Raw genomic sequence first — 20,234 nt, forward strand, 5'->3', positions numbered from 1 at the left:
GTTGTTAATCTTGGTAATAAACTCACCAAGATCGTTTAGCTTGGCCATTATCTTGCAATCTTACCTTGCCTCACAAGAAAATCGAAGTAAACTAAGTGTTGGTATTGTGTGAGCTCATGTCCAACTCTTTATTATTCGATTAGTACGATATTGTCTACTTTGGGCCTAATAGGCAGACCCGCATGGATTTACTTTTGGGTTCTTTTTCAAAAGGTCTCGTACTAATTAGAATTTGACATCTCTTATATATTAAACTCCCATTGTCTAATTATCCAATGCCAAAATACGCACATCATGGAAGATGTCACATGGATAATACACTTAGTGGAATCTTTGTCTTGAAAAGCCAACGGTTTAGTTAAAAAGGTCAAAAGGCAACATGTTTGATATTTTCACAAACGAGAGAAACTATCAATCAATGAGGTGAACGTGAAGAGGACTTCTACATCTCCATCTCCATATCCACCTAAAGTCGTTGTCCGATACAGTTTTACATTAACCGTTGTCGCTTATTATCATTACCTGTTTTGTTCTATTCTACAATTTAAGTGAAATAATTATAACGTTTATGAATCAGTCCAATCCAGAAACAAACAGAACAACATGAGCTGTGTTTTTTTTTTCATTTTCCAGTGAAGCCTTATCACAAATCCTTACATTGGCCTCTTAATTTCATGTTCTTCAATCAAATCCCCATTTAAACTAGGAAATGCTTCTATTTTTACCCTATTTTTTTGTACAAAAGCTATTAGCTAATTATCGAAGGACCTTGATATTCTGATTATAAAAATAAATAAAAAATCAGAAATTGCATAGGAGTTCAGATGACTATTCTTATTATACACATGCATCAAGATAAGCTATAATTATATAGACTAGAACGATCAAGGCCTTTCAATTTTGTCGACACATAAAGTTGAGAAACAAGTCGTTTTCTTCAAGGGTGGAAAAGAAAACATTTGGAGATCCTAAATGTATATACAAGTATCTCTATAAACTAAGGGAATCCAAGAAGATAAAATCACGGACTTGGTTAGTTCGTTCACAGTCTTTGACATTTGTTCATGGTTAATAAGAAAATTCTTCCACGTGATTGCTTTATAGTTGTAGTAGTAAAAAAAGCTATATTCAACAATCATGAATAAAATCATGTGTGATCTTAGAACTGATGATCATAGTTAATGTAAGTAAAAAAAAAAAGTTTCTCGTTTAGTATTCTCAAGTCTTGGCCCAATAACATGGCTTGTTTTCACATTTGTTAAAGTCACCTCGGCCCAACTATAAAAAGCCCAAATAAGGGTTACTAACCAGAACTGATGATCACAGTTAATAAAAAAGCCCAATTGACAATGCATCACTTATTTTAGTGGACAATAAACACGTGGCAATTTGGGAGCTGGGTGTTAGTGTTGTTGATTACAGTGTAAGAAAAAAAAGAGATATGATTCTAGAGTGGTTCCTCTACGTCATCGTCTTCTTCTTCTTCTCCCCCAAATCCTCTCGCTAGGGTTTGTCTGCTACGCATCTTGGTTTACGCGTCTTGCTCCTTTAGATTGCCTTTCCGGTAGATATATGATTCATCTTTGGATCAGTGGAGGAGCTAAGCTAGAAAAGGTGATTGAATTGCCTGATATATAGTCTCCAGTTACCATCAAAGCTTAAAACTTTGTGTTTTATTTAGCAGCTAGATTTTGTACTGTCTGAATCTTCTTGATTGAGTGATATGCTCTGTTTACCATCGTAATTGAGAGTAATATACTCTGTTGTGCCTGACCATTCTTGATTTATTAATATACCTACCATCATAAATTCTAACTTTTTGGGCTAGATTTTAATGAGAGAGTATTAAAGATTCTTGATTGAGTGATGTACCATCTAGATTTTATGAGAGAGTATGAAAGATTCAAACCTGGGTATAATATAGTTTCGAAGCCAACACTACGGTTTCGTTTCTTGATTTTTGGTCTTCTTGATCAGGTGGAACTTTTTTTTTTTTTTTACAGTTTCTTCTCTGTTTAGTGCAAGTAAGAACTATAATTGAATCTTGCAATGTGCAACATTTTTAAGGTATATTCGATGGTTGTAGATACGTGTGATTACCAACTTGTACTCACTTTTTCAGGCTTAGGGATTCAATTCAACCAGTGGATTTCTTTGTTTTTTTGTCTTATTTTGAGAAAACTGAGGATATGTCAAGCGGTAGAAACACCCACTGGTGTCACAGATGCCAGCGTGCTGTCCGGCTTCACGGCCCGGACCCTGTATGTTCTTACTGTGGAGGAGGATTCGTTGAGGAGCTCGACACGCCTCAAGCCTTAGCCGCCAACCCATTTGATATCTTTAGATCTCACAGGGACGTTGATCCTGCTTTTGATCTCATGGATGCTTTCTCCGCCTTTATGAGGAACCGCTTAGCCGACCGAGAACTCAGAGGAAGATCCATCACTTCCCGTCCTGAAAGCTTCCCCGGCTTAGCTCCTTTGTTGATCTTTGGTGGTCAGGTTCCTTATAGAGACAATGCAGTCGAAGCTCTCTTCAGTAACGGCTCGCCTGGCATTAGCATCACGCGTGGTAACACCGGCGACTACTTCTTCGGCCCTGGTCTTGAAGAACTCTTTGAGCAGCTCTCTACCGGCGGCTCTACTCGCCGTGGCCCGCCGCCTGCTCCTAGATCTTCAATAGATGCGTTGCCAACCGTCAAGATAGCGCAGAGGCATCTCAGGTCGTCGGACTCGAACTGTCCTGTGTGCAAAGAGGAGTTCGAGTTGGGAGCAGAGGCGAAACAGATGCCGTGTAACCATGTATATCATTCTGACTGTATCGTCCCGTGGCTGGTTCAGCACAACTCATGCCCTGTCTGTCGCCAAGAGCTGCCATCAGGAGCTTCAAGCAGCGAAAACAGAAGCACCACCACCAGAAGAAACTACAGAAGTAGTAGCAACAGCAATGAAAGGAGGAGTCCTTTCTCTTCCTTGTGGCCGTTCCGTTCGTCTGGTTCAAGCTCAAACAACAACACTCAAAACCGTGGAGGCACGAGAAACTCTGACGCAACTGATGAGAACCATAACTATCATCACCAGCAACAGCAACAGCAACAGCAGTCACATATGGGTTACAGTGGCTGGCCTTTTGATTAGTAAAGGTGAGCTAAAGTTAAAAAAAAACTTTGGTCTCACTATGTTCTATGTTTGTGATTGTGCGTCTTTGTCCTTGTGCTTTCCACTCTTACTCTCTTATCAACATAAATAATGGAGAAGAAGTGTTACTGTTACTGTAGATCTTTTGCATTTGTGTAAAACATGCTTTATGTTTAGTTGGGTTTGATAATTCAATAAAACAAATAAAATGAATATGTCTGGACAAGAATGAGGCTCTCGTGCAGAGCTATCTCTTGAGCGTGACATTTAAAAAGAGAAAAAATGAACGGTGCAAACTGCAAAGCTATTGTCCGAAACTAAAAATATCTTCCTTGAAAAAGCCATTCTTTCTTGATTTGTAATGATCAGTATACGTCACTGAGAGAGCATATATAGTGAACAGTATCTCGTCTTCACTCACCAACAACACAACACTCTCACCACTCGTCTCTAGATTCACGGTTTGAACAAGCAAAGGTGATCTGATCACTTTCTTCCCGTGATTTTCGATTTACTCCACTGCCTTTGCGTGCTAAGTGATCTCTTGATTTTCACTTTTGATTATATGGTTCTTGGATCTTGTGCTTATAGGTAAAATTCATGTGGGTTTTGCCAAAGTTTTGATTTTTATTAGTTTTTTCTGTTTAGGGAATGATGAATCTAGGATCGCTTTCTTTGACCACCACCGCCAAGTCGAGTAAGCCAATGGTTAGCCTTAACTTCTGGTTACCGTATTTCACTCACTGGGGGCAGAGCCTTCTGGTCTGTGGCTCGGCTCCTGGACTTGGCTCCGGGAATGTGAAAAAGGGTTTGCTGCTAAAGCCCTCTCAGCAAGAGGACCAGCTTGTCTGGAGTGGTTCTGTTTCTGTCCCACCTGGGTTTACCTGTGACTACTGTTACTATGTTGTGGATGACTTGAAGAATGTGCTGAGGTCTGAGTTTGGGATGAAGAGGAAACTTGTCGTGCCTGAGGCATTGACTGGTGGAGAGTCTGTACAGCTTCGTGATCTTTGGCAGGTTTGGGCTTTAACAATGGCTAGCAGCAACGATTGTTTTTTTCTTATAATTTCTATTGAAATCTTTTATCATTTTCAGAGTGGTGATCAAGCTCTACCGTTTAGAAGCGCCTTCAAAGATGTTATCTTTCGCAACACTGGTGATGTGGAAGTTGAAAAACCTCTAGGGGTATTTGAGAATAAGTCTGATCAAGATGGTAATCATTGTTTGTTTTGAACCTGTCACACATCTCTAGTTTGTGAATAGATCTCTTGGCTAATTTTTGTGGAGCTTATGACTTTTTTTTTTTAATTGTAAACAGATTCAGTTGTTGTCCAATTCAAAATCTGTTGCCCAGATGTTGGAGAGGGAACATTGGTAATGTCTTTCTCTTTGATCTTTGGGCTTCTTTATATGTGATGTGTGTAGCTAACTTTTTTAATCCTTGATTATGACATGCCAGGTGTATGTTCTAGGCACCTCAGGGAAGTTGGGGAAATGGAAAGTTGAAAATGGACTTAAACTCAGCTATGTTGGTGACTCTATGTGGGAAGGAGATTGCTTGATCCCTAAAGCAGAGTTTCCTATCAAATATAGATACTGTAAAGTTCCGAAGGACGGTAGCATAGGTCTTGAATCTGGTGGCAATCGAGAGCTTACGCTTCACTCATCCCGTAACAAACAGGAGTACATTGTCATGTCAGGTGGTTTGTTTCGAGTAAGTAACAGATGACGAACTAGCTTCTGGTTAAGTGACAGTATCAATATTACTTAGTTAATTAATTTTACTTGTAGGAAATGCCATGGAGGGGTGCTGGTGTTGCAGTTCCAATGTTCTCTGTTAGATCAGAAGATGATGTTGGTGTGGGAGAGTTTCTCGATCTGAAGCTGCTTGTTGACTGGTCTGTAGACTCCGGGTTGCATCTGGTACAGCTTTTACCAGTTAATGACACGTCCGTGCATAAGATGTGGTGGGACTCGTACCCTTACAGGTATGCTAGTTTCACTCTGGTGAATATCAATTCTCTACTTAGTTATATATATGTCTCATTGAACCGTCTGATTCACCTTTGCAGTTCCCTATCTGTGTTTGCATTGCATCCATTATATCTTAGAGTACAGGCTCTCTCTCAAAGTTTGCCAGCAGACATAAAGGTAAATTTTGTACACTTATAGGATCCTGAAAGAATAAGTCTCCTGAGAGATAAATTAGCTGATGGATTGCGTTTCCTTTTCAGGAAGAAATTGAGAAGGCAAAGAAGCAATTGGACAAGAATGTAATGCGCTAATGGTTCTTGTTTGTGTCTAACATGTTGTGTCATGTTAGGAACTAAAGATTTAAAATTGTTATGCGTAGCATGTTGATTATGAGGCTACCATGGAAACTAAGCTTTCAATTGCTAAGAAGATCTTCGACCTCGAGAAAGACCAGACGTTGAACTCTAGCTCTTTCCAGAAATACTTCTCTGAGAACGAGGTTTGCTTTTAAAATCTGATACCTGTAAAGATCTTCTGCCTCCAAAGGCTCACTTCAGCTTTCCATTTGCTTGACTGAGTTTTGTTTTTTCCTGGAAAGGGCTGGTTGAAACCATATGCAGCTTTCTGCTTTCTCCGTGACTTTTTCGAGACTTCAGATCATAGCCAGTGGGGGACCTTCTCTGACTACACAGAAGCCAAGGTATTATATGTTTTTATTTTGTTGAAGTTCAGTGATCAATTGGATAGTTTCAGTAACTTCTGACATCTCCAATAACACATGCCGCAGCTTGAGAAATTAACATCCAAGGACAGCTTGCACTACGACACTATATGCTTCCACTACTACATCCAGTACCACTTACATGTACAGGTGTATCTTCTGATTCATAGTTATGTTCCATTATTGTGGTCAAGTTGGTTATTAGGTGTTTCATTTAAAAGTGTGTGCTTGTTCCCTTTTTTCAAAAGTTGTCAGAAGCATCTGAATATGCAAGGAAGAGAGGAGTCGTGCTGAAAGGAGATCTACCTATTGGCGTTGACAGAAACAGTGTCGACACATGGGTTAACAAGAATCTGTTTCGCATGAACACCTCAACAGGAGCGCCTCCAGACTATTTTGACAAAAATGGTCAGAACTGGGGGTTTCCTACTTACAACTGGGAGGAAATGTCAAAAGACAACTATGGTTGGTGGCGTGCTCGCTTAACACAGGTTGGCAGTTACTGTCCTTACCAACGACTGTTGCAAGATCTGTGGTCTGACCGCATTGTATACTTGCTTTGCAGATGGGAAACTATTTCACTGCTTATAGGATTGACCATATTTTAGGATTCTTTCGAATCTGGGAGATGCCAGCTCATGCTATGACTGGTTTACTGGGGAAGTTCCGTCCATCTATTCCGTTAAGTCAGGTACATAAGCTACGTGCTTACAGTTCAAATGAACTTGTCTTTGAGGGTTATGTTTCAAAAGCTTATAGCTACAGCTGAACTATATTTAAAGCTAAGGGGAAATGACCAAACTGTTTTTGACTCAGGAAGAGTTGGAAAAAGAGGGAATATGGGATTTTGATCGGTTAAGCAAGCCTTATGTCCAGAAGAAGTTTCTTGAGGTTAGTTTTACATCACACTTGTAATGATCTGCTTTCATCACAGCTTACTAAATTTGAGTTTGTGAGATTACAAGGACAACCATTACCTCATAAATTTTTCATCACTCTTTTTTGTTGATGTATGTCACTGTTCTGTTGCTTCAGGAGAAATTTGGAGATTTCTGGCCATTTATTGCGTCAAATTTTCTTAATGAAACTCAGAAGGACATGTATGAGGTCAGTACAAGCCCCCATCTAGAGATAGTTTTCCTTTGGGCAACCACACTATCATTTCTCTATCAGTTGAGCATAGCTCTGATAATCTACGAGACATATAATTATTTGGGTTTCATATGTTTACCAAGGTTTAGAAGTGATGATGCACTGAGTCTTAAGATTCTGTCAACAAGTTTATGGATTTTTTTTTGTCAGTTGATAACCTTTCTTAATATGTTTCCTTTAATCATGATATAGTTCAAGGAGGACTGCAACACAGAGAAGAAGATTGCAGCAAAGCTGAAGTCATTAGCTGCAAAATCTTTGTTGCTAGAAAATGAAGACAAAGTTCGTCGTGATGTCTTCGACATCTTACGGGTAAACTGCTTCACAACTGATATTAGACTTCTTCTCCTTGTTAACCCCACAATGATACTACCCACTCTTTATGTCTCTCTGGAGTTCTCTGTTTATAGTTGTTTATCTCTGTTGAATTTGTGTCACCTAGAATGTTGTTCTGATCAAAGATCCAGAGGATGCAAGAAAATTCTATCCTCGCTTCAACATTGAGGATACTTCAAGTTTCCAGGATTTGGATGAACATAGGTACTATAGCACACAGAGATCCTTGTCTGCTCTTATTATTAATCTTGCTCTATTTTTCTTAATTTTCATCAACATGGGAAACTCTGATTATGGTCTTCTGTTACAGTAGAAATGTTCTGAAGAGACTATACTATGACTACTATTTCCATCGCCAAGAAGATCTATGGAGGAAAAATGCTTTGAAAACCTTGCCTGCTTTGTTAAATTCCTCTAATATGCTGGCGTGTGGAGAGGATCTCGGTCTCGTTCCAGCTTGTGTACATCCTGTATGTTACCTTGTTATCCTCACTCTTGATTCATCTAGCTTATTTTTTAAAATTGTGTAGAAGCATACATATTATGTGTTAGGGGATGCTAAAATCTATACTTACTCAGGTTATGAAAGAACTGGCTTTGGTTGGCCTGCGCATCCAGCGCATGCCTAGTGAGTCTGATGTGGAGTTTGGGGTTCCATCTAACTATGACTACATGACGGTTAGATCTCTATCCTCATAATTCTATCTTTCACTCTTTGAACAGTTAAGTGAGTCACCGTCTCCTTGTATCAGGTGTGTGCTCCTTCATGCCACGACTGCTCTACACTGAGAGCTTGGTGGGAAGAGGATGAAGAGAGAAGACAACGGTACTTCAAGGAAGTGATTGGCCTAGATGCAATCCCTCCAAGTCAGTGTGTTCCAGAGATAACCCATTTTATCTTGAGGCAACATGTTGAGGCTCCATCTATGTGGGCTATTTTCCCACTTCAGGTATACATTCTCATCACCACAATGCATCCTTTCACTCAGATTTAGAACCTTTTTATCAGTTGCTTGTTTTTGCCATTGGAACAATTAGGATATGTTGGCTCTGAAAGAAGAGTACACTGCTCGCCCTGCAAAAGAAGAGACGATCAATGACCCCACAAACCCCAAACATTACTGGAGATACCGTAAGTACCATCACACAAGAAAAAATGGTCAGAAGGTTTCCAGCTTCTAACTGTTTTTTTTTTGTGTGCACACAGGCGTACACGTGACGTTGGACTCGCTTATGAAGGACGTGGACTTGAAATCAACCATCAAGAACCTCGTTTCTAGCAGCGGAAGATCTGTTCCTGCTTCTAGCGAAGACGTTAACAACAAGAAATGAGTTATACTGGCTCCATGAAAAACAAGTCTCCTGAGATCTTGCTACCAAATCTTTGTTACACAAATGTTTGCTTATTCGTTATTATCACTCAAAATAGTATTAATCTCTCATCTTCTTTGTCCATGAAGACCATAAGGCATTAAAAACTATGTATTTGTTGTCAACCATCCAAAATAAAGTCTTGTGTTAAAGGTACCGTATTATATAATTTTGAGTAAAAGAAGAGAGTGTGTGCTTGTTGAGTTGAACAAAGGATGTTGGTATACCTTTGTGAGTCTGTGACCATCGGTGTGTTTCATGTAGTTAATGTAATCAAGAAACTTTCTTTTTCCCTAGAAATTTATTTATATTGGCTTTCTGTTGATTTGAAGATCGTTAAACTCAATGTCAAAGAAGCTGGTTTCTTTGCTTATTTCCATGATAAACCGCAAAAAGAAACATGCATGCAAAAAAAGCAGCAAGACCATCATCATCCGTAGCAGCACAAGAAGGTAGATGAGAGAGAGACATATTCACATATCAAAAGGCACATGTTTATACAGATCAGAAGCCAACCTAGGCGTGGCAACGGCTTGAACAGGAGTACGCATGAAAGTAACGATTCCAGGGTTTCCAGACATATCAATATCCTCCGGTTTAGTCCCTTGAGGAAGTGTCCAAACAAAGTGGTGAAGCAAATGACTCAACATCGAAGTCACCAAGCTGATACCAAGTTGCGCACCAGGACAAAACCGTCTCCCCGCTCCAAACGGAAGCAGCCTAAAATCATGTCCCTTCATGTCAACATCTTCTTCCAAGAATCTCTCCGGTCTAAACTCTAATGGGGTTTTCCATACGGCCGGGTCTCTGCCCACCGCCCAAACGTTCACATGAACGTTTGAACCTTTTGGAATGTTGAAGCCTCCTATCTTGACGTCTGCTCTGGCTCGGTGAGGAACCATTAGAGGCGTTGGCGGGTGCAGCCTGAATGTTTCTTTAACCACGCATTTCAAGTATGGCAAGCTAGCGAAGTCTGCCTCGGTTAAGACCCGGTCGTGGCTAATGACTCTGTCGAATTCTTCTTGCACCTTTTGTTGCACTCTTGGATTCTTGATCATCTCCGCCATAGCCCATTCAGTTGTTATTGCTGCCGTGTCCATCCCTGCCGTGATCATGTCCTGCATAGACACACCATTTACCCTAACGTGAGAAACAAGCAATACATAATAAAGTGTCTGAATAGTTACTCCCTCCGTTTCTAAATGTAAGTAATTTTAGTTAAAATCATTTTTTTTTGAAACACATTTAAAAGCATTATTTTAGTTAAAAGCATTAGTTTTAAGAAAATTGTTAGTTTAAAAAAAATATCATTTAATGTTTAAATTCAACAAACCATAAGAAAACATATATTATTTTATTGGTTACACAATATTCAATAAGTACATTGAAATGTGAAAACAACTTATATTTTGAACAATTTTTTTTCCCTAAAACTACTTACATTTAAAAACGGAGGAGTGTTATGTTTCTCAACTGATCGCATTGGCCCGATCTAAGATTTATGGGGATATAAATATTTTTAGTTTAATTTTAGTAAAAAAACACTTTCAAAATTTTAGGGATTATGCGATCTATGTATCTATACTATTAAAGCAGGATCCTATTGTCCCTTTTACCTTAGCCTCCCATTTCTTTACTAACATCGCATGTTTCATTAAGGGCAATCAAGTAATATTAATAATACATCTATATTGGACCATTTTTTCGGATCCAGTCCACTGTCCACATCAGATCTCTCTTGGGCCATTTGGGCCGATTAAGAAATCAGATCTAATTCTCACATTTTTTTTCCTTTGGGCCATTGAGTCCAAGTTCAAATAATTTTTTTTCAACTATTCTTAATTTTTTTTTCTTTTCTTAATATAATTTAAGCAATAATAAAAAAATGATTTTTTCATTGAAAATTATAAATCTTTATTAAAAATATATAATTATTTTTATTAAAAATATTAACCACATAATAAAATTAATTTATCAGAGTTATACCAACTTAATTCAATTAAAAAATAAAGTTTAATTTTTTAAACATAAATAGTCATTTAAAATGAAACACGATAAAAAAAATAAAAAGTTTAAGTTTTTTTTTAAAATAATATATGAAATATGACATTTACTAAATATTTTTCAATTGAAAAAAAAAAAAAAATCCGCGTTTTCAAAATCTAGTTAATTCTTTAAAATTAAAACCATCCGGATGTGTCTAGAACCATTCATGTCCATTTAAGCACTAAAACATACCCATAAAAGACCAATGATGATGTCCTCGCTAAGATCATATTGATCCTTCAACGTAAGCAACGCATCTACGAAATGCTGCTTAGGTCCACTAGACTTTTGACGGACCAAAGTGTGCTCTTCCATGATAGCTCGAGTGAGGAGGTCGCGGCGAGCACCGTGCTCAGCAAACGCCTTCTCATCTGCCGGACACATCCACCGGAGCCAGGGGATGTGTTCAGCTATAGACAGTGAAGCACCTAGCTTCAGACCGTTGGACACTATGGCGTGGAACTCAAGCCCTTGCTCGTCCATCACACCGTCCGCGTCCACGAAGCGCTTTCCGAACACTAGCCGCGTTATGTTGTTGAACGCAACCGCTCCTAAGTACTTTCTCAGTTGTATTCCTTTGTTTATGTTTTCTGAGGTTATGTAACCAATTCAGCATGGAAAAAGCTATATTGATTACTGAATTACAAATTTATAACTAAACAACAATACCATAACTAAGATAATTTACAAACATATCATAAAAATATATTTGAGGTTGATAACAAGTAACAACAAAGATAACATAAAAAACATAATTATATTTGATCCTTCCCCAACGCAAAAAAAAAAATCATGTTCGAAATATCTAACTTAACTAGGTAATAACCAGCGCCTTACGCGGAATGTGATTATTAGTTTCGTTATTTTTTAATAAGGAGACATTAATCTGTTTAATCTGGATATCAGTTCGATTTTAGGTTGTTTTTTTGGTTTTTAATCTCCTAAAATATAACTATCATTTTAAATAAATATTTATTTGGTTTGTTCGGTTAAAATGTTTGATGTTTTTATTTTTTTTTTCCTGTGATAATCAAAAATTACTATTATTTGTTTGTTTTCATGTTATGAATCTTAGACAGTCGTGATGTCGAACCAATGGTTTCATATTATAGTTTCTAAACAGATAATAGTTAAAAAAAAATATTAAGACAAATCATTTTACTAAAATTTGGTCGATAGTGAAAGAAGAGTTAAGAAAAAGAATATTTTAACTTCCAAAAAAATGAGATATTTCAGTTGTAGTAAATGCTTAGTTATAAGGTGCCCACGCACATGTATGTGTAAGTAAAAGTATATAAAGATGGTTGATAAATATATAAAAATACTGTTAATTAATAGTAAATGACATTTTTTTTTCAAAATAATACATGAAAAATAAATTTTTTAAAATGAAATTATTTTAAAACAAAAATATTGTAAAATTTATATAAACTATAATATATAACTTATATATAATTCTTTAAATATATATGTATATATATATGCATATAACGGATCAAATTGAATATCCGTTCCTATAAATATTGATATTTGTGATTTGTTTCTTTTTTACGGATATTGCATTTTAGTATTTGATTTTCTTCGTAGTAACGGATATCCGGATTTTTCGGTTCGAATCAAGACGGATAACAAATCGAATCAAAATTTATGAATAATTTGTCCAGCTATATTCGTAAAGAGTAAAAATAACATAAAGAAGAACCATGCATGTGAGTTTTATATTAAAAAAATGTAAAGTACATAACGTGAACATATTTATGTAGAGTTTGGCTGAGAAGCTCTCTACATGTGACATGTATCCATCTTAGTGTGAACGCATTTATTACAATGCTTCTACACGTGACATGTGTCCAGTTTAGTGTGAACGCATTTATTACAATGTTTCTTCTTTAATATATAAGGGATATATTTTAAAATTGAGTTCTCAAATATTTAAGATACATAATTAAATATCACTTACTGCTTTTTCTATGTTTAAAATATATTTTTTTGGTAAAATGCTAAATTGTTTAAAATATTTTAAATTGTATAAAATAGAATTTTCAGCAATTCTATTGGGAAACTTCTGTCTTGAATATCTTAAAATTTGCAAATAATAATAATTTACTAAAATTTATATTTTAAAATAAGTGAGAATTCATTTATAAATATCTGTAAATAATTATTTAAGATATTTATAAATTAGGTTTTCAAGTATATATAATACTTTTTGATAAAATATTTTTAGTTTAAAAAAAAAATATTAATCAAATAAGGTGATCTAAAAACGATGACGTACCAGGAAGTTTACAGTCTCTGAAGACGGACTCGACCATGGCATTGACCTCATCTTCACGGATAGGTCTAAGTGACTCGAGTCGTTTAGGTGTGAAGAGCTCAAGCATGCAAACTTTTCTCACCTTCACGTAATGTGGCCCATAATCCGCCCATATTAGATCCTGACCGTTGCGACTGAATGCTTCAGTTGATCTGTTCCGGTGCCTGTCGGCGAGTTTCTGGTCGTGATCTTTGAGCACTTCCTTTGCTAGCTCGGCACTAGATACGACAACATTTAGAATCGAACCTATCCAAACCGATATGATTGGTCCATAGGTTTGTGCCCACTCATAGTAGCATATGAACCGGACATGTTTTATGTCGCAGAGGTTACCGATGATTGGTTTAGGGAGTGGGCCCGGTGGGAGCTTGAATCTTAGCCGTTGGATCAGTTTGTAAGACACGACTGCGGCGATGGCCGCCGTTATAAGAAACCATGACATGAGTTTTTATTTGGTGTCAGTGATGAAATCGAGTATTACTAAAAAAGTGCAAGTCAAATTCACTTTCTATACAGATCTGGTCGAGACTTTGATTTATATTAGCCAGGTACTTGGTGACCGAATTTTTTATGTTTGTTATAAAATACTTCGTTCCACGTTTTAGAAGAATAGTTGTTTTTAAAATATAAATTTTGTATTTTATAAAATACTATAAAAATAGTAAAACACAATTTTTAAAAAATTTAATTAAACTAATCAAAAATTACTATTGGTTTAATTTTATTAAAATGATAGTCATAAAATGATGCGTTTTATATAAATTCAAAATATATTTTTAATATGGGTGAAAACATGAAAGTTCTAATTTTATGGAATGGAGGAATAATACCACATTAGTAATTTTTACTGTTTTTAGTAAACTATCATCTTTCAAATGTAAAACGTGAAAATATATAATTAAACCTCAAAATTCATGGCACAAACAATGTCGATTATTATTTATTTTTTTTGGAAAAACAATGTCGATTATTGATTTAGGGGAAAGTTGGTAGGAAAAGATAAAAGAAACAGAGGGTGACAATTAACTTAGTTGTTTTGATTATCAGTAGCTTTAAAATTTTTGCTCTAAAAAAAAATTGTAGAATTTTTATTGTGGTTTTAGATTTTAGTGCCGTAAAATTTTATGGAAAGCACTAAAAAATTGTTTTGGATATTTGGCTCTGCAAAGCACTTATACAGCTGTAGGTTATTTTAAGAAATGTGATTTCAAAAAAAAATTTAAAACTTGATTGCTCTGAATTTGGTGCTGTAGAAATAAATAGGGCTGTGTACATCACCTACATCAACTACCAATCACCCCTAATATTTAGATTTGAGGTTATAACCGTTTTTACTATTATGGAAATTTATTGGCGAAGAAAACAAATTTCATTAATTACTTTGATGTTTCACTTGTAATCTAATCAACTGAGGTGAAATCCATTTGCTTGAGCAACTGAGCTGCATTTTTTGTTACTGCAGCTTTTCATGCATATTTCATATTACAGTTAGTGAAGACATCTTTCTGGTGCATTCTTTATGAGCTATGAAGAAAACGGCTTGCCGATGGTTGGGTCCATCGTGTTAAATCTGTGATATCCAGATGACATGCCACAATCCTGAGCTCTCTTTTAATTTACAAAAAAAAATAAAGTTGTTCGTTTTGTTTATTGTTAGCAAAATGTTTTCACATGAATGTTAAGCATTATTGGTGTTCAAACACATGCATGCATGTTAGCTAGGTTTTAAAAAGGAAACGCACTAAAAGGAGAAAATATTGCTTCTAAGAGTCAAATCAAGTACTAAAAGGCTAATTATTTACCAAATCTCTATTGGATCAACTGGTTACAAGATTAATTGTGAGACTGTGAAATGTTTGATTTATCTCCAAATCTACTGAGCATATTTAAAGGACCCATATACTTGTCTAGCCATGTGATTCCAGGGCCAGTTCTTAATTCTTTTGTTTCATAACGAGAAAAAAAACGTCTGATCAGTCGAGTAGGTGGGTAAGTGGGTTTGGTGAGACGTAAAAACTATTCATTTTTGTGGATTTTTCTGTACGAGTCTTGTGATTATTATATACGTTAAAGTGAGTTCAATGATTCATAAATCTGATTCTAATTGTGACACAACAGCAACAATACCTTAAAAAGCAGACTATAACTTTTATATAATTCAATCAAAAATTTTGATTTACTAATTGCATTTTAACCTTCTTAAAGTACATACATAATCGGATTGTCACTTTATGGATTGATTTAGTCAGATTAAGTTATATTAGTTGATACCATTATTGTTGAATGTAATAGTCGGCATTTTCGCTACAACTATCTTCGCTATACAACTCTTATTAACTGAAATGTCTGCTTTAGTGGTACATTTGGAGAATGATGATTTATGTGTTAGGAATCACTAATCCCACAATCATAAGTTGGTGCCAGATCAAAAGAGATTTTCTTTTTTTGAACAAACCTTCATTAGATTAAAACTTCAAACTCATACAGAATTTTCATAGAAGGTTTAACTTTCTTCAATAGTTAATGGGCTCTGGGCCGCAGTTGGTATGATTCTCAGTATTGTTCTTAAGAGTGCGAATGCTATGTTGACTTGAAGTTTAATGACCAACATGGAAACTTGACAAAAATAAAACTTGGAAACTTCGACCATACATTGGCTTTGTTTATTCTAGCAAATTTAAAAGAGAAAATTGCCAAAACGGAACAAAAAACAACATAGTTGTCCCTACGGTATAAAACCATATTTGTCCATTTATTCTCTCTTTTACCCTTTCCATTTCTGAAATTTAATGAAATAAATAGTTTTATGAATCCAAAAAAATATAAACAATTAATAAAACACCTATATACACAAACACATATTTTTTTTGGTTAAAAAACTTGATAAATAAAATTTTAAAATTACGTTTCACTAAAAGTAGAATTCGTCTTCTACTGAAAATAAGTTAGTAGAAAACGAATTCCAGAATAAACAAGTCCATCTACTTCTTTTTAGAAGAAACAATCTAAAAATGATTAAAATTCTAAATATGGAGAATGTGAATTCTACTAATTGTAAAGATCGCTACTTTTTTTTTGAATGTAGTTTCTACTTTTATGAAGTATTCTAAAATTTTGGGTATGCGAAATCTAAACTTAACACGAACGTCTACAAAAAGTAGAAATTGTATTCAGAATTTTTGTCATGGTTCTACACAATGTAGAAGGTGCCTTTTACGGATAAAAAATCAGTTTTTTCCGAAAATTAAGGAAGTTTCAGTTAAGAAAATATTCTAAAAATATTCAAATTTCCTAAAACGTGTCCTGGTCGATTTTCTTTGTCAAAATATAAAAAAAAAACGATTTTGGATTTTCTTCTTCATCAATCTATGATTTCTCCATAGTTTATCTTGTGATTTTCAAAAACTCTTGTTCTATGATGCATATCTATACAATATGTGGTGTTTGGGAATTTAGTGTAAGCACATGATGGGTTTTTTTGGCTAATGATAAAGAGGGTAGACTACTGTTATTGGAATCAAATTCTACCTTAGAGGATTTTAAAAGAATAGTTTTGGAGGATTTTAGAAACCAAATGCAATTAGGTTACGGGATATTTTTGATATGTGTCGTGTGTTCTTTTTTTTAAATTGTTTTTACATTTTTTTTCCTTTCTAAAACATTATGGGATTACCTTTTTTTTATATCATTTTCTATTAAACTTTTTAAAAATGGTTTTAATTTATGTTTAATTTGATTAAGGAAATGTTAGTTTTGAGATTATGAAAAATATTATACGTACTATGGTTTTATACCATATGGACAACTATGTTGTTTTTTTTTTCCGTTTTGGCAATTTTCTCTTTTAAATTTGCTAGAATAAACAAAGCCAATGTATGGTCAAGTTTCCAAGTTTTATTTTTGTCAAGTTTCCATGTTGGTCATTAAACTTCAAGTCAACATAGCATTCGCACTCTTAAGAACAATACTGAGAATCATACCAACTGCGGCCCAGAGCCCATTAACTATTGAAGAAAGTTAAACCTTCTATGAAAATTCTGTATGAGTTTGAAGTTTTAATCTAATGAAGGTTTGTTCAAAAAAAGAAAATCTCTTTTGATCTGGCACCAACTTATGATTGTGGGATTAGTGATTTCTAACACATAAATCATCATTCTCCAAATGTACCACTAAAGCAGACATTTCAGTTAATAAGAGTTGTATAGCGAAGATAGTTGTAGCGAAAATGCCGACTATTACATTCAACAATAATGGTATCAACTAATATAACTTAATCTGACTAAATCAATCCATAAAGTGACAATCCGATTATGTATGTACTTTAAGAAGGTTAAAATGCAATTAGTAAATCAAAATTTTTGATTGAATTTTATAAAAGTTATAGTCTGCTTTTTAAGGTATTGTTGCTGTTGTGTCACAATTAGAATCAGATTTATGAATCATTGAACTCACTTTAACGTATATAATAATCACAAGACTCGTACAGAAAAATCCACAAAAATGAATAGTTTTTACGTCTCACCAAACCCACTTACCCACCTACTCGACTGATCAGACGTTTTTTTTCTCGTTATGAAACAAAAGAATTAAGAACTGGCCCTGGAATCACATGGCTAGACAAGTATATGGGTCCTTTAAATATGCTCAGTAGATTTGGAGATAAATCAAACATTTCACAGTCTCACAATTAATCTTGATCTAATAAAATTATGGATTAATAGTAATACTTAAAAGTAAACGAGAGAATTCATGATAAAAATATACTTTTATATATATATTTAGATTATTGTGAAAATAGCTTTAAATGAATGATGCGATGAAGGTAATAGGTTTTTGATTTTGATAGGAAGTAGTTAAACGTTTTGATTCGTCGTATCTAAATCATATATCGATTAGGTTTACATGTTTGGTTTGTTAGGTTAAATTGGTTCTTATATTTAAAGGGTTAGATTTATACAACAACCTTTTAAACAATGTTGTGAACCAACACTTACTATATATGAAAGATAGAAAATTAAGAAATACAATTTGATGTACCTTCACTAACCCAGAATATAATGGTATGTAGTTGCGGATGAATACCAAATGAAGTGATTTACATAGCTTATAGCTAGTTAACGATCAAAATGGATGGTACATAGAACCCTTAGCTACTCTAACAAGTCAAAACTATTAATAAAACTTTTGAAGCAAGAGAAGGTATTCAAACTTACAAGTATCAAAAACAAGGTACTCTTCTCCCCAACTTTGCCTCAAAAAAAAAACATCTAATTAGCATCGTGAAACATTATCCCCATTTTCACAACAAAAAATCACAACCGCCAGCGATGCTTCCTTCTCAACCGCCTGAACTTTACCCGTTTCAACATCCTCATCAGCTTCATCGAAAGTTGGCATGATCGAGAGACTATTTTTTTTTTTTGGTAAAATGTTAAATATTATACCAATTTTCAAAATTTTGTCAGAAATCGAGAGACTATTATTGCCACTACAACACTTAACGGCTTCTAAAATGTTATCTTCACAGCGTGTTTCTTTGTCATCATCGTCTACGTGTTTGTCCCATAACACGGCGTAGACTCCCACCATTGAAACAACCAGTCCAATAACCCTGAAAGTTCAAATATAAATTCCGGTTTACATTAATTACACGAATGAACCAAGACTAAACCAAATATATATCATAATGAACCGGTTGCTAACGTACCCTTCTAGGTAGATTCCTTGGCCGAGAACGAAGAAGCTCATTATGGAGACAATGACGACAACAAGAGGGTTAAAAGCAGTGACGAACACTGGTCCCTTTCTCTGCATCATAAGTCCTTGAACGTAGTAAGCTATGCTCGACTACATTAATGGTTAACTAACCCCTACAAAATATTTAGTTTTAATATACTGAAACCTATAGTATTTAGTGTTGTTATTCTAACCACATTCAATATTTGTATTAGTGTATTCTAAACTCTCTTTCATGGTAGAAGAGAATCTTTATTTTTTATCAATTAATTTAGTAAAACTTCCTATGCTCCCTAAATCAAATGACAAACCACATTAAAATCGCTATTCTAGAGAAACATATACAACAAAGGTTCCAAACCACTCGGAGCATCATCATATGTTAATTCATGGTATAACTATGCATTAAAACAATATTGTCATATTTTTTGAACTTTTCTTAAAATCTATATGTTCCTACAAAATATTCATTTTTCGGTAAATAGTTAATATACTGAAGCCTATAATATACAGTGTTGTTATTCTAACCACATTCTATATTTGTATTAGTGTATTCTAAACTTTCTTTCATGGTACAAGAGAATCTTTTTATTTTTTATCAATTAATTTAGTAAAACTTCATATGCTCCCTTAATCAAGGGACAAACCACAATAAAATCGCTATTCTAGAGAAACAGAGACAACTAAGGTTCCAAACCTCTCTGAGCATCATCATATATTAATTCATGGTATAACTATGCATTAAAATAATATTGTCATACTTTTTGAATTTTTTTCAAAATCTATGTGTTAACCCCTACAAAATATACAATTTTTTCGGTAAATGGTTAATATGCAGAAGCCTATAATCTTTAGTGTTGTTTTAAAATTTCTAGCCACATTCTATATTTGTATTAATGTATTCTAATCTCTCTTACATGGTACATGGACGTATTTCTACTTTTTTTTTATCAATTAATTTAGTAAAACTTGATATGCTCCCAAAATCAGTGGACAAACCACAATAAAATCGTAGTTCTAGAGAAAGGGAGAAAACAAAGGTTTCAAACCTCTATGAACATCATCATATGTTAGTTAATGATACAACTATGCATTAAAACAATATTGTCATTTTTTGAATTTTTCTCAAAATCTATGTGTTAACCCCTACACAATATTCAGTTTTTTCGGTAAATGGTTAATATACTGAACCCTACATTTGTATTAATGTATTCTAAATTTTCTTTCATGCTACAAGAGAATCGTTCTATTTTTTTATCAATTAATTTTGTAAAACTTCACATGCTCCCAAAATTAGTAGACAAACCACAAAAAAATCGTAATTCTAGAGAAACAGACACAGCAAAGGTTCCAAACCTCTCTGGTCATCATCATATGTTAGTTCATGATACAACTATGCATTAAAAAAATATTGTTATGTTTTTTTGAATTTCTCTCAAAATCT

The 20,234-nt window shown here is 34.6% G+C and overlaps 3 protein-coding genes across 4 annotated transcripts; 2 read left to right on the top strand and 1 right to left on the bottom strand.

The window, feature by feature from the left end:
• Nucleotides 1–1,378: 1,378 nt before the first annotated feature.
• Nucleotides 1,379–3,350, top strand: LOC106396023 (probable E3 ubiquitin-protein ligase RHC1A). The gene is made up of 2 exons (XM_013836320.3): nucleotides 1,379–1,614; nucleotides 2,123–3,350. The coding sequence occupies exon 2, from the start codon at nucleotides 2,190–2,192 to the stop codon at nucleotides 3,135–3,137; it is 948 nt and encodes a 315-aa protein (XP_013691774.1). The 5' UTR covers nucleotides 1,379–1,614; nucleotides 2,123–2,189; the 3' UTR covers nucleotides 3,138–3,350.
• Nucleotides 3,351–3,411: 61 nt separating this feature from the next.
• LOC106396022 (4-alpha-glucanotransferase DPE2) lies at nucleotides 3,412–8,847 on the top strand. Of its 2 annotated transcripts, none has more exons than XM_013836319.3 (22): nucleotides 3,412–3,614; nucleotides 3,786–4,154; nucleotides 4,233–4,350; nucleotides 4,456–4,511; nucleotides 4,597–4,851; nucleotides 4,929–5,125; nucleotides 5,210–5,288; nucleotides 5,372–5,410; nucleotides 5,491–5,610; nucleotides 5,710–5,811; nucleotides 5,899–5,982; nucleotides 6,081–6,323; nucleotides 6,398–6,523; nucleotides 6,649–6,723; nucleotides 6,868–6,939; nucleotides 7,177–7,296; nucleotides 7,427–7,524; nucleotides 7,634–7,790; nucleotides 7,900–7,998; nucleotides 8,073–8,270; nucleotides 8,359–8,452; nucleotides 8,528–8,847. In XM_013836319.3, the coding sequence occupies exons 2-22, from the start codon at nucleotides 3,789–3,791 to the stop codon at nucleotides 8,650–8,652; spliced, it is 2,823 nt and encodes a 940-aa protein (XP_013691773.1). In that variant the 5' UTR covers nucleotides 3,412–3,614; nucleotides 3,786–3,788; the 3' UTR covers nucleotides 8,653–8,847. The 2 variants fall into 2 exon arrangements, with proteins under 2 accessions (XP_013691773.1, XP_013691772.1); XM_013836318.3 differs by having other exon boundaries at nucleotides 3,413–3,614; nucleotides 7,631–7,790.
• Nucleotides 8,848–9,007: 160 nt separating this feature from the next.
• On the bottom strand, nucleotides 9,008–13,576 carry LOC106395719 (cytochrome P450 98A3-like). Its single transcript, XM_048754430.1, has 3 exons — nucleotides 13,016–13,576; nucleotides 10,930–11,327; nucleotides 9,008–9,809 (listed from the first exon to the last, which is right to left on the bottom strand). Exons 1-3 carry the CDS (start codon nucleotides 13,494–13,496, stop codon nucleotides 9,165–9,167), a joined length of 1,524 nt encoding a protein of 507 aa, XP_048610387.1. The 5' UTR covers nucleotides 13,497–13,576; the 3' UTR covers nucleotides 9,008–9,164.
• Between the last annotated feature and the right edge of the window lie 6,658 nt (nucleotides 13,577–20,234).

The sequence above is a fragment of the Brassica napus genome, chromosome C4 (assembly GCF_020379485.1).
Source record: "Brassica napus cultivar Da-Ae chromosome C4, Da-Ae, whole genome shotgun sequence".
NCBI lineage: Eukaryota > Viridiplantae > Streptophyta > Magnoliopsida > Brassicales > Brassicaceae > Brassica > Brassica napus.